Genomic DNA, 14,715 nt, shown 5'->3' with positions numbered 1-14,715 from the left:
GGACCCCAAAGCACTTTACACTACATTCAGTCATCCACCCATTCACACACTGGTGATGGCAAGCTACATTGTAGCCACAGCCACCCTGGGGCCCACTGACAGAGGCGAGGCTGGCGGACACTGGCCCCACCGGGCCCTCTGACCACCACCAGTAGGCAACGGGTGAAGTGTCTTGCCCATGGACACAACCACCAAGACTGCCGGAGCCGGGGCTCGAACCGGCAACCTTCTGACTACAAGACGAACTGCCAACTCTAGAGCCACGATTGGCCAATGATAGCAACTAAGGGAGTACGCTACGTAAAATCTCACTGCAGGGTCAGTAGATGGTGAGGGTTTCCATGGATGAGTACCTGCTTCCAAGCCTTACATTAACAAACTCAATGTAAAGCATTGGATGCAGAATTGTGAAGCACCACACCACGGGGCTCCAGAGCAGTGAAGACGTGTTCTCTAAAGTGATGAATCACGCTTCTCTGTGTGTCAATCTGATGGACGAGTCTGGGTTTGCTGGTTCAAAGACTTTCCAAACTTTGTGGGAACAGTTTTGGATGGCACTGTTCTGTTCAAACATGACCAACATTACCAGTGCTTAAAGCAAGGTCCATAAATAAATAAATGAGAGAGTTTGATGTGGAAGAACTTGACTGGTCCTCACCACAACCCGAACATCTTCAGGATGAATTAGAACAGAGCCTTCGAGCCAGGCCTTCTCATCCAACATCAGTGTCTGACCTCACAAATACACATCTGGAAGAATGGTCAAAAATTCCCATACATGATCTGAAACCCTGTAGAAACCTGTCTTCTCAGAAGAGTTGTAGTTGTTATAGTTGCTGTTGACGGTTGGCCGGCATCATATTAAACCCTTCAGATTAAGAATGAGAAGTCATTTAAGTTTTTATGTGAAGGCAGATGAGCAAATACTTACAGCAATAGAGTGTATTTATTTGGCCTTTGATTAATCATTATTAATTACGTTTACCACAACTGCATTGCCTTTTTCTTCTTTTCTTCCTTCCTTTTTTCACTCCCAGAAGGAGAACTCCTCTTTATTGTTTCACTGAGTATTTAATTCTGTTTCCTCATTCATTGTCTCTCATTGTTTAGAGTCATTCATGCCATTTCCAAATTAATGGGTGAAGTCAGGTGGAGTATGTTAGAGAGGTCATGCCTCACATACTGTTAATGCAAACGTTGCACATTGCCACTACAGTAGTGTAACGTTTGTCAGGGTGCAGGGGCTCCCCCACTGGCCTGGTCACCTGCCTTGTCTGTTGGCAAACCACACCTCTACACGGGCGCAGACTCACAGAGTGAAAACTAGGGGTTTTTAGCACAACCAAGATTAACTAACAAAATTCATTGGATCTCCTTTTAGCCACCTTTTGTTTGATTGAAAAGGTTGTTTGTTATGTTGTCCCATCATCAGAGATAGAAGAAAGATTGGAAGCCCAGGCTTTATTTCGGGAGGAAGGGTGCACACTTAGTGAAAAAGTACTCTGTTCTGAATTAGGTCTGTCAGGAAGAATCTGTGTGAGTCATGGCTTATACAGTAGATGGTTGACTTCATGATGAGACTCTACAGTGTTTCAGTGTGTGCAAGGAATTGGTACCAAACTCAACAAGATAAGTTGGTGAGAGTGCATTTACTGAACTCTAGATACCTGTAAGACCAGAACTAGGGAAGAAAATGTACGTCTTCATGTACAGCAATAAAACTTTTGAATATCTAAGAATTAAATAGGAGAAAATGAGGAAATGACATCGGTAATGAATGTTTCTATATATGAACAAAAAATAATTTTGCATACATGACTGTATTTACATATGTAATTAAAAAATCTTTTAAGGAAAATAAATAAAATAAAATTGCCTGAAAACTAACACTCTTAATGGAAACTGTTATCATCTAAACCAGTTATGGCTTTAAATAGTCACAGATGAATAGTTCTTACTCCCACCTGATGCTGGGTCAGGTCCTGCACTGAGTACATTTTTAGTGCATTCGTGTGTGCGTGCGTGCGTTTGTGTGTGTAAGGAAATCAAGTAGATTTTAATTAAAATGCCCTCACTATCTTATATAGATGTCAGGACAGTATTGCTGTCACTGGTATATTTTATTGTGTCTTCATGTCATATAATCATTCCAAAACTGAAGAAAGCATCTTTCGTCTAAAAATAATGAACACTTGTATGTCTGCGGTTTGAGTTTACATGTTCAGCCATTCAAAAGGATTCTGATAGAGAAGACAGAATTGTAACCGTGCAAGTTAACAGTGGTTCAAACATGAATGCCGCAGCACGATGCACACATTTTAAACATAGTTGAATTTGATATTTAATGTCCGGTTCTGTGACAGAGTTGTGGTGTTTAAATTGGTGATAAAAAATGTGTTTGCAGAATAGAAATCTCACTATGAAATTTTGTCATCAGTTTTTCTGAATTGATTTGGCATTATTCTCATAGCAGAAAAGTCATTCTCACCACTCTTGTTCACAAAACATTTAAGCCATTTTTCATAACACATTTACTTCAACTCTGTGATGAATGAATAAGAACCTTTCACTACACTTTAAAAGCATCATAATCTTACTGACTTTGGAGTTTTGCAAAAATGAAATGTGAAAAATTTTGTTTGAAACTTTATAAAATTCCCAAAATGCAGAAAAGCACAATTATATTTGTGAAACTTTACTGTATGCATCAGGAAACAGACACAGGAAGTATATACAATCTGAGAACATAGGACCGACTGCTGTATACTCCAGCAAAGTCACGCTACATACATTCAGCAACTACTTTATTAGTAAGGCTGTTCTACTGCCAGACACCTTTGAGCTGATAGGAAGGCAACAGTAATGCAAACTAATTTAATCACTCCCTTTAATATCCTTTAATCTCAAATAAAAAATAAAAAATCCTTCAAGGGATTCCTGATGGTTTTGTGTATTTTGTTAAAAAAAACAAACATCTGCAGTGTTTTCAAAAGCAAAAACAAAAGATCTGATCATTTCAAATGCCTAAAACATTATTTAAAGTTAACATGTAAAAGCTGCTGTGATACAGCTTATTATTTAAGGCACTACATTGCACAGTAGCAGTAATTTACATGACAAGCTTTTACAGATTCACTGGAGAAAAGACAAAACAAGCAAAGCAAATACATATCCTTTCCAACTCTACTATTAAGATTAACATAAAAAGTCTCCTCCCCTGCATTTCAAGGTTTTAGATTTCTGCTGTCTAGTTTGGTGTATCAGCATTATTCACGACAGGCCTGTCCTTTTGTCTCCCATCTGTTATCACCTGTAGCCTTTCACAAAGCAGCAACAGTGAACAGTGAAGGCCATTAACCTATTAGCTGATCACAAACTGTCAGGTGCCCCACTCAAGTCCTTGCTAACAATTCATTGATGGAAATGTGTTGTTTTGGCACAAGAGACATAGAAAATAAAGCCAGAGAAAAATAAACCACATCCATACTGTTAGGGAAACATTGAATGCAAACGGCTCATTTTGGAAAGATGTTCTTATGTCATATCTTTCCTCTAAGACCCAGTAAATCTTCAATTAGATGAGCCACAGTCATATTACATTTGGTTTAAACTGAGGGAATAAAATTTCCTTGTGCTTTGAAGTGATACTCAAGATTTTTCATCCTAAACAAGGTTTTCTGCTTTTTCTATGCACTAGGTAAAGAAGAGGATTTTGCACTTAAGTAAGGAACATTGAAGCTTGCTGTATGTATAATTTAATTTTTTAATTATGGAGTGTTTATTGAACCTTCTGACAAATTAAAATAAATACAAATCAATGTGTATATATGAGTTTTAATCTGGCATTTTTGAGCATTTTATTGCTCACAGTAGCACCGCATGTATCTAACTGTATATATGAGGCTAGTCACACTGACGATATAGAGGTCTTAAAAACTCAAAATCAAACATGATACACTTGGCATTACAAGGTTAACAAGACATTTAGTGAAAGCTAAGTTAGGAACAGAGCTTGACAGCTGATTTAAATAAAAAAAAACATTTGAAAGAGAAAGCATCAGTGTAAATCTTTGTAAGTTCATTTTAGATAAACCAAATTTATCCAATTTAGAATAGAAGAGAATGTCAAAATCAGCATTTGTTCTGATAGTTTAGTAACCAAGTTGACATATGTATATGTCAAATTGCATTACAGCTAACTCCAGCCTCAAAAATCTACCTAAACATTTGCTAGCATTGTTCTGTGATCAAAGCATTTCTAAATGCTCTTAAATGTATTTGCAGGGCTTTCCTTTAAATTGCATATAATTAATATAATATAATTGAATTAATATAAAATTAATTCTTAAGGAATCTGAAGAAGGAGTGTGAATTTTGGTGTAAATTCAGTTCCATTATTTATCAGCAGTAAGTTTAGTTTCTGATAATCAATTTTTTTCAGAGATTTTAGTAGTAAGCCCTATTCAAGTGCACAGCTAAATATTATCTGTATAAGGATGAAAACAACATAATTAAAAACAATACTAGCAAAAAAGACAATAAAATAGTCTCTAAGACAGCGTCCTGGGGTACTCCACAATAAAGAAAAATATTTATAAACATAACTGCCCTTTTTTTAGTTTCTAGTTTGATGGTGTTACTGAAATTCCAACCCAATTTGTCAATATACCATCAAGACTTGAGAACAGACTTAGCAATATTTGGATTAATGAAATGCCATCATTTGTTTCAAGAGCAAGTCATTTACTCTACTTTACATAGCTGTCCCAGTGTGCGATGGTGTAGAAAAGAACTGAATTAAACTGTTAGAACTCTCACATATTTGAAATTAAGGTAAATTAAGGTGATTGGGAAGTAATCCAAAACAGATGGGATGCTTTAGAAGCAAGTGTGGGCCAGAGGATGTGAACATTTTAATAGTCTTATAGTTTGCACCTGGGCATTTGACACACACGCATAACAGCCACACAAATTACTGGTCCACTCACCCAAATGTTGCCATCTTGATGATAAGGTTTCCAGTTCCTTCCTGTGTCACTGTAGAGAAGGCGATACTGCGTCGTCCAATCAGAGCTGCTGTAGCGACCCTGTGTTGCTATGGCGCTCACCTGCTTTCTTGAACCGAGGTCCACCTGTAGCCACTGGTAATGGTCACTGTCTAGAGGTGACCATCCACCGGCTCCTGCAAAGTCAGTAATTAGTCATAATGAGTAGGACATCAAAGGTCAGTTTTCTCCAAATATTTTATATAATTCTAGCAGTATGATAAAAAAATGATACAAAAGTGAGGTACAACTGTATCTTATTGGCAAAGACTTCTGTTAGAGCAGAATCCAAGACAGGTAAAGAAACTCACCGTACTCCAATAATGACATTTTGCAAAAAGCATTAATCGTTACAAGGTTAGTCGATCCTATTATTAATGGTCAGTGTCCACCAGAGTGTAGCCCAGAAATTTGCTCCTAACAAGCACCAGTGTAGAAGTAATAATTTATTAAATGCTTTGCATACAAGGAGAGAGCCTTCTGACAATAAAGATGTTTCACAAGAATGAGGAGAATACGCTCCCTGTTATGATTATTAGAATTATATGTTCTCCAATATAGAAGATGCCTCAGCTTCAAGAGGAAGGTCATTAGTATTTATGAGGTTTCAAGAAGGATTCGTTTTTAATGCCAGTAGCTGAGACATAAAGACACTTTTGAAATGCTCGAGCATCACTTTCATCCATTTCATTCTTGAAATCATCACTTTTCAACAACAAAATACAATTAAATTGGAAGAACACTATCTTTTCATCCCAAAATACAACAACAGCCTGTACAAACGGAATGAGACTATAAGCCTATAAGTCAAATTGCAAGTGCTGTCATGTAACCCATTTCGTCTTGACACCTACATATGGTTATGTCTCCGTTCATTTTAAGCTAAGCTTTTGTTTGATATGTGCATCCTTGAGTGCAGATTAAAGTGGAATTACCCCCCTGGTGGAGCATGGATTTTGATTTTCACTGTACACAGTTGAGTTAGAATAAATACAAAGTTATTTTTTCGGTTATTTTCAAAGTGGGCATTGGGCCTGAGGGAAATTACTTGCTCAAAAGTACAGAGTAATTGTTTGACCTCTTCTTTACTGTTTTGAATAGATTAGAAGACCATCAAATATGCTTGGAAAGCCATCGTAACTTAAAAGGGTTAAAGGTTATGATCTCTGGGGCTAGATGCACTATTGTGGAAAAATCTTCTACCAAAAGTGATGTATTGCTTTAATGAGTATCTGAAAATGAGTATCTCTGATAACAACGAGGGAGAGTGTTTCAGTGCCACTTTCCTATGACTATAGTGAAGACTGATGGGGTAGATGGCTGTGTTTTGTTTCCTAATCCCCTCAGTGGCAGTCGACGTCCTTGCGATAGCCTAAAAACTCATTGCTCTGTCTTCATTGCCAGCTAAACTCTCATGTGTCCCCTAAAACTTGTCCCCTTTTCACCCCTCCAGTTGTCTACCCGGGAAAGGCCAAACTCCCCTGGACCTTGCAGGTTAAATGAGCCTCAGGGTAAATGGTCCAGAAACAAAAGAGCAAGGCAACTGCAAGATGCAAGGGAACAAAAAATGATGACACTGACCTAATTTTCATTTGCCATTATAATAAAAGCGAGAGATAAGAAGAAAAAAAAATATGGCATAAATGTCAACATTACAGTGTGTCTTTCCTACTATTAGAACTGTAAAATACCAAAAAGAAAGCACGAAGGGGTGCATAAAACAGATGTATGGAGAAGTAGATACTTTTTCCCTGGACTTGTCCACAAGACAGCTCACAAAGCTTGCTTGTGGATAGACTCTGAACTGGCTATGTCAGTTCTTTCATTCTTCTAGACTCACTTGTCTAAAGGACACACATGCAGATAAGATAGTGTTGGAGATTGACAGATGTTGTTTTGGTGTTTTTTTCCAAGTGAAAACTGAAATGTGTGGACAAAGTGAGGGTAGGGGAATAGGGTAAGACCACAAAGGCACAGGAGAGTGGGAGAAGAGCGCTAAGTGAAGTGGAGGAAGAATGAGAGATGATAGTCATATGATAAAATAGAGGGTGAGGCAGTTTGCAATGTACCCTACTGACAAAAATCCTATATCTTATCCAATTACAGAGCCATTACACTCCGGCCCCGGACCTGACAGATAACCAAGCCCATATCAGTGGAAACGTCAATACCTCAAAAACCCGTTGCAGCAAAGCCATTCCCGTGGGGGGATAAAACACTATCAAAAAAGAGAAGGGTAGGGGGGAGAAAGGAAAGGTGAGAAATTGGGTTTGGGAGGGGCAGAGCGGTGGTGATAAGCAAACAGACAGCAGAAAATAAAGATTAAGAACGCAAGCTGAGCGGACAATGACCAAGGCAGTGTGATACTTTGAACAAGATAGGAGGATGGGGTGTCGGAAAGAGTGACGAGAAGGTGTGCGCCGTGGGCTGGTGACAAGAGAAGGGAGAGGGTAGAAAAATGGAAACAAGGAAGATGGATGAGATGAGGAGTAAAGAGAGTAATAAGAGAGGCTTTTATGGCTCTGATGGAAGCCAGAGATGAGATGTGTGAGGATGGACTGGAAAAAAAGGTAAAATGCATTTATGTTAAAGAAGGAGATAGACATGACCAAAAGCAAAAATAACAAAGGAGAGGAAAGTTTGGTTAAAAAAAAACCAAAACAACAAAAAAACCCACGATTTTATTTCTCTTTCTCCATTCTTTAGAATATTGCCAGTAATATTTTCAGATTCTCCTTTTGCCTGAGTGCACAGTTTCTACTGGTAGCCGATGAATAACACAAAGCAAAGAAGTTAGCAATTTTTCACACTTTGTTCTAGGCGAATTAATTGGTTATTGTTGGGTACTGAGAATTGCAGGGGCTGAATTTTAAATCTCTAATTTTAAGTGTCAGGGTGTTGTGAGCTACATGTAATTAAACCAGTAGTTTATTTAAATTTTTCGACAGCTTCCAGGTAGTTCCACTTCATTCATATTTGTTTAGTGATTCAAGTAGCTTTGGGGCATTATGTTATTTTCATTGAATGATTGATTGATTTTACAAAATCACTTGAAGCTAGACTTCTCTTTATGTTAGTTTGAGTGTAGCTTTAACTCTTCTTCAAGTTTGAAGTAGTTTCAGTTGCTTTCACAGTAGTATTGGTTGTTGTCAACTAGGGCTTTAGTTGACTAGTCACGATTACGTCGACTATTAAAATCGTTGACGACTAATTTAATAGTCGACACGTCGTTTGAAGCTTTGTAAGATCCCGAAAGACGCAGGAATAAGTAGTAGGATTTAAGAGTGTAATAATGGACTGAAACAGAAGATGGCAGCACTGCATGTACAAGGATGTCCCAGAATTCATAGCGCGGCCGTGCTCAGTTTCCAACAATGGCGGCTGCTAGTTAGTTTTAATATTACTGGGTCACAAAATCAACGTTTAACATATTTTCAGGCGGGAATGTAGCTGTGTAAACTTCAAATATCTGCTCAGTTTATCAAGACACCACATATTTTCAAAAGCGCTCAGATGTTTTCGGAGACGTCCGTTACCCACCAGCTCGATAGCGAGCCGGGGGCAAGGCTCACTAGACCCGATGAGAACACCGGACTCCTGACAAATCGTTTTCAAACCCACCGCCGTCTTTCGCTACTCAGGTTAAACATGATATATATTCACTTAGACAACTTAAAAATGTTATTGTTTGGCTTTTTTTCAGTATTTTATTTGTTCCTGAGTAAATCAGTTTGGCTGAGATTAAAGTTCTAGTTTTTACACAGCTGAATAAACGTCAAGCAGACAACTGATTATCAGAAGTGTGAGATGCTCGAGAATTTACTCCGGTGTCCTGTTATATTTTAGATAGCAAGGAGTTTATTAAACTTCACCGAAACAATCTGCTAATTTCATTAAAATTTAATAAACTATCATCTTGTCTTTATTTTTAGTTAGCACATACCTTAAACACTTAAAGCTGTAAGCTAATGATAGTTATATAAGAGCAGATGCATGCTGGTGCAATAAGCTGTACGTTTTATGTCCAATGGATGCATGATCTGATTAGTCGACTAATCGCAAAAATAATCGGTGACTAGTCGACTATCAAAATAATCGTTTGTGGCAGCCCTATTGTCAACACTGCACAAAGTCTGATTTGGTATATGTAAGCTCAGGTGGCAGAGCAGGTCAGCCACTAATCAGAAGGTCGGTGGTTCGATCCCAGGCTGCCTCCTGGCTGCATGCCGAGTATCCTTGGGCAAGATACTAACCCCATGTTTGCCTACTGGTAGTGGTCAGAGGGCCCGGTAGCGCCTGTGTCCGGCAGTGCGCCCCAGGGCAGCTGTGGCTGCAATGTAGCTTGCTATCGCCAGTGTGTGAATGGGTGAATGACTGAATGTAGTGTAAAGCGCTTTGGGGTCCTATGGATTAGAAAAGCGCTATACAAATGCAGGCCATAAAAACACATTTTGTAGATTCACACATCTAATTCTTTTCCTCTGGGTGTGCTGCTATTTTGACATTTTTGCAGATTTGCCACATCCCAATACTTCAACTGAATTTATTGCTCTTTTCTGCCAGACCCAGTTACCTGATGCTCAAACTTAATTTTTATTTTAGCCCCTTCTTGCAGCGTACCCAACTCCTTTCTGGCACCTTGTTCCTGCCCCATTCTTTTACATCTGTTGGTTATATCCCACTTCTGCCAACACCTTCTGCCATTTTCATTTTATTGAATGAGTTCTGGCTAACAGTCTGCAATGAGCTTATTCTCCTTTGCTGGATACACATTCATTTTCTTATAATTTGAAAAAGAATGAGGATGGCATGATGAAAAAGAGGGGAAAAAAGAAAGTATGATTCAGTCTAGTTCAGTTGACTTTGAAATCCACGAAGACTCATGGATGGAGTAAAGGGGTAAATTAAAGGACAAGGGAATAATTAGGGGGGGAAAAGTTGATGAGGAACGATGGAGCAGAAGACATGTCAGGGTTACAGGGTTACCAAAAGTAACAGATGGGAACGAGAAGGAGAAAGATCTGAAATGTCCAGAGAGAAATACAGGTTCAAAAGATCATGAAAGTGATGGTAGGTGTTTTCAAAAGATTCTCATTACTAATAAAAAACAACGAGAGAGGGGGGGAAAAAGAAATGGACTAAAGAGCTGAGTGTTAGGGGTCAGGAGGAGAACATGTGACACAAATAAAGGATATAGTGGAGCAAAAGAAATTCAGAGACAAGAAAAGTGGGCAAAAGGTGTCTTGGAGAGAAAAGCAGAGACCTCGAAAAAGGAGAACATGAGAGATGAGTGGGGCGGAGGGGCAGCTTGACAGAGGTTAGCATGGGAGGGTGAAGAGTGATATATATATAAAAAAAAGAACAGAGGTGCAGTTAAAGGTGAAAGCCCTGGGGAGAGGGGGGGGGGGGTGCGGGTGCAAAAAGAGGTTGACAGAATAAAGTAGAGATGGAGGAGCCTTACGGTGGGGGAATGGAAGGTGAGAGACCGAAACCAAGTGAACAGGAGAGCCAGCCAAAGAAAAGGAGGGGAAAATAGGAGGAGAAAGGGGAGGGCAGGAGTGTCGGGGGACTGTCACCGTTCTTTCGCCTGTCACACACACAGATGTTCAGGGAGGAGAAAAGGAGCAGGAGGGGAGGATAGGGAAGAGAGCAAGGGAGCAGAGAAGGTCAAAGAAACCGCCTCAGAGGAAGAAACGATGGAGAGGAGAAAGGTGAGTAGCACTGAGAAAAAGATCAGAAGAGCACGAAAGGATGGAGAACAAGTACTTTTTTTTCCAGTGAAGCTTATTATTTTTAACAGCTCTGTATTACAAATACCAAGCTCCTTGACTTCATAATAGACACTTTATGTGCCTTTCCCCCCAAAATACAAGTCAGCATTGAAGAATAAAGTGTTAATAAAAATGTTAAAAGGAAGCAAAAAAGAGAAAAAAACCTGTAAAAACGAATATGGACCGTGCAGATCAAGGTAAAATTTATAAAAATAAAGAACCTAATAACTTACTCTAGAGTGCATTGCTGTTTCTATGAAATGTGACTGAGATACATGATGTGCTGTGCAGTGATGCACAATTGAAGGTTTCAAAAATTGCTATATGGACAAAAGTATTGGGTCACTTACACATTACACCTACACCGACAGTGCCATGCTACAATAATACATATTGAGAAAAACCCAACAATCATATGACGGATTCTCTTTTAATTGTGACTAGTTCTTTTAAGGGCCCTAAAACTGGTGTTCTGAACTAAACAGTTTATTAGGAAGGATGAAATGAAAATGTAATGAAATAAAAATGTCCTTATGTGGTGTGAGATTAAAGAGATTCAAAAAAGGGGCAACCACGAGAGACTAAAAAAATGCTGGAGTTTCTCCAAGCGTGCAAAACAAGGTTTGAGCTATCTGTGATGACACAGATAACCCAGTATTGCAGTAACCACACTCAGCTGAAGTGTGTTCTGCAGCTGAATCATAACAGTATCACACTGATGGTGACCACTAACATTTACACACAAGCATAAGAGTCCATATAAAAGCATTTGTAATCACATAGACCCACTGAACACACACACAAAAGACAGCAAATGTGAATTTTGTAATACTGTTGAGAACAAAGTGTTCATTTGAATCAAATGCTGTTCTGTTATGAAATAAATGCACTTTTTAAGATCTCAAAGAACTGAAGTGATGTGTCTGTTTCTGTGTGTGTGTGTGTGTGTGTGTGTGTGTGAAAATACATGACAATACAATAAAAGTCAATAAAAATCAGCCCAAGAATGTGGAGGGCACAGATACATGTACCAGCAGCAACATACTTATTAAGAAAAGAGAGGGGAATATAATAGTGAGAAAATCACACCAGGAGGTGGCCTTTGGGACCCATCGCCAAAAATGGATGCTTTCTGAGAATCCCAGCTAATGTAGTTGGTGTGGATCACGTCTCACACAGTTCAAAAAACCCCGGACTACAGTATGTGTCATTAGTCCAGACCACAAGCAAAGATACAAAAGCTCCCTCTGGTTGCTTTGTACACCGAATCAGTGTTCCACCGCCTCAGCAAGTGTTGCACTGCTGTGTTTTCTGCTCTTTGTTCATCAGTGGGTACGCTGTCAACTGGATTCCCTGCTCTAGGTTTATATATTTGGACAAGCCACTGGTTTGTCCATCACTTCTTCCTGGAGTGAAAAAATGTATATAGGTATATGCAGTGTGGTCATCTGTTTGAGTATGATAATGAAAAAGGTCATTTTAATTTTCCATTCCTAGAAAGGAAATATAAAATCTGCTGTTAATTACTTTTTCCTGGGTAAATGGCTCAGTCACTCAGAGATGATGAACATAACGAATGAGGGGAAAGGGGATATTGCAGAGAAAAACTGGAAATTAAGATTTCTAAATAAAAGAGTTTATTTAGTGAAATGTCAGAGTTGTGCGGATGTGTAATGGAGATGCAGTGTGATTGTGGAGGGATGACGAACAGCCGGTGATAGGCATTACATGCAAGCAAACATGACAGTGGCAAGGCAAGCATCAAACAAGAGAACATCTCTCCTCTGTCTCGCTGACAGTGTGGGTGAATGTGTGGGTTGGCATGTGCACATGGCAGATTTCATTTCTTTGCATCCTGCTCAGAAATGTTTCATGGCGTCTTTGTGTGGCTTTATGTTTGTGTGCTCCGGCACCCGAGAGAACATGCGTGAGTGTATTTATCAAAGGTGCTGCTTTTGATACCAAAACCACATTAACAAAAAGTATAACGTCTTAATTAATTAGAATGCGAGGCCGCCGGAAAAAGGGAGCAGAGAGAAAACAGCTGGTTAGCCCTCTGCTAGTACTTCATCTTTCTGTCATGGAGCAAAGGGAGCGGATGGAGACAGAGTAATTTAATTAGGAGAGGACCGCCATTATCGATGGATGACTGCAACGGCTGGAGACATCAAACAAGTTTGCAAGATGACAGTGAAAAGTAAAGCATGAATAGGGAGAGGGAATGTGGTTAATTGTGCAGGAAGTCGGAGGAAAGTTGTGCTGCGGTTGTGACGTCCTTCATTTGAATAAGTAGGTATAAGAGTGGAACTTTTTCAAACTTGGAAAAAGAGTTGGAAAAGTATATACCAGGATGAGAAGAGAAAAAAAATAGCTAATGAGGTTTGGGAAGAAAGAATAGACAGGCTGTGAAAAAGGAGTGTGGGATTGAGAATGTTACAGTAGAAAATAGAAATTGTATGGAGGGAAAATGACATAGAGAGAAAGACAAAGGGAGAGAGAGGATGAGATGGAGGGCAGGGAGAGACTAGACGAAGGACAGAGGAGCACAGAAATAGAGGGATATGAATTAGAGAAAGGTTGAAAAAGAAAATGGAATGTAAGGATCAGTGGCCACGTGTTTGTGATTAGCAGCTAAATCTCATGCTTGGCCACGTTTGCACCGCGGAGCAACATGGCCGCACACATGTGCTCACACGCCTGTAGGTACATCCACCGAGGCATGGGTTTACTCATCTCTCACTTTTCACATAAAAGTGGCATCCATTGTTATCTTACCCTGTCTGAGTGTTTGTCTCTGTACAAAGCGCAAATACTTTTTAAGACTTGTTTTTTCTGAATGACGGCTATGTGGAAATAACCCATTACCAAGTGTTGTTCCAGAGCGGCAGAGATAATGAGATGTACCCACATGGAAATTTGATACTTCTCTGAGATTGCATTGAAAAAAAAAAAGGAATCCAAAGTGTCAGTAGTTACACAGCTTCTACCAAATTATCAGTCATTCAGGCCTTATCACAGCTCAGTTGTCATGTCCTCCCATCTTCAGCTTGTTCTCTTTTCCCATGTCTGTCTGTTCCCACTCTTTCTTTCTCTCACTCCACAGTGTCTTCCTCTTCACCCTCACCTCGACACATTTCCAGTCTCCATTGTCTTTATTCTTTCCATTCCTCTTCTATTTTAACCTGTATCCACAGGGCATCTGTCTTCAACTGGCAGCACTGAACACATGCAGATCACAGCTCTTGTGGTTGCTATGTGACAAGTGCAAACCCATTTGGAGCACATCTTTTACTTTTTCTGGCTCATGGTCCGCTTTTACATCCAAAATTCCAACGACATAACCAGAGAAAGAACTGTCATTGGAATGTATGGCCAAAGCCTATAGTCAAGTGGTGTTTTAACTATTTTTATGACACAGAAGCAGGTTGCACAACAGAAAGCACGACTTTTATTTGGCTGCTGCAAAAAAGGTCTAAAAAGAAATACAAAAGTCCACAAAACACACCAATCCAAAAGGAGCATCAGCTGGGAAAGTTGGAGAAGGGCAGGGCTATATATATGCTACAGTTAGGTCCAGTGATATTTGGACAGAGACAAGTTTTTTTCATTTTTTGGTTCTTACGTACACTACCACAATCAATTTTGAATAAAATATTGTGCAGACTTTCAGCTGTAATTTGTTGGCTTGAACAAAAACATTTTTGGAACAAAAGCATTTATTCAGGGGCACAAAAGTAATTGGACGAATTAAATAAATGAAAATAAAATGTTTTTCATTAATAATGGACATCACCAGGTGCTGGGTTTCCTGCTTTTTAATGTTCTGCCAGGCCTTTACTTTCATTCTGGTGGTTTTTGGGTCTTTCTTTCAGTTTGACTTATTTAGCTGGATTAGAGCA

General features: G+C 39.3%; 1 protein-coding gene across 2 annotated transcripts in view; it reads right to left on the bottom strand.

Annotated features, from left to right (window-relative positions):
• The window catches only part of cntnap2a (contactin associated protein 2a), a 390,635-nt gene that overhangs the window by 217,672 nt on the left and 158,248 nt on the right, over window positions 1-14,715 (bottom strand). For both annotated transcript variants that reach the window (XM_084939110.1, XM_084939109.1), the window contains exon 3: window positions 4,989-5,182. In XM_084939110.1, coding sequence (XP_084795236.1) covers window positions 4,989-5,182 — 194 coding nt within the window. The remainder of the gene's footprint in view (window positions 1-4,988; window positions 5,183-14,715) is intronic.

This window comes from Perissodus microlepis, chromosome 9 (genome assembly GCF_051167445.1).
Source record: "Perissodus microlepis isolate ML-2025 ecotype Zambia chromosome 9, ASM5116744v1, whole genome shotgun sequence".
Lineage (NCBI taxonomy): Eukaryota > Metazoa > Chordata > Actinopteri > Cichliformes > Cichlidae > Perissodus > Perissodus microlepis.
The sequence above is the reverse complement of the archived record's forward strand: the minus strand, read 5'-3'. Positions and strand labels throughout refer to the sequence as shown.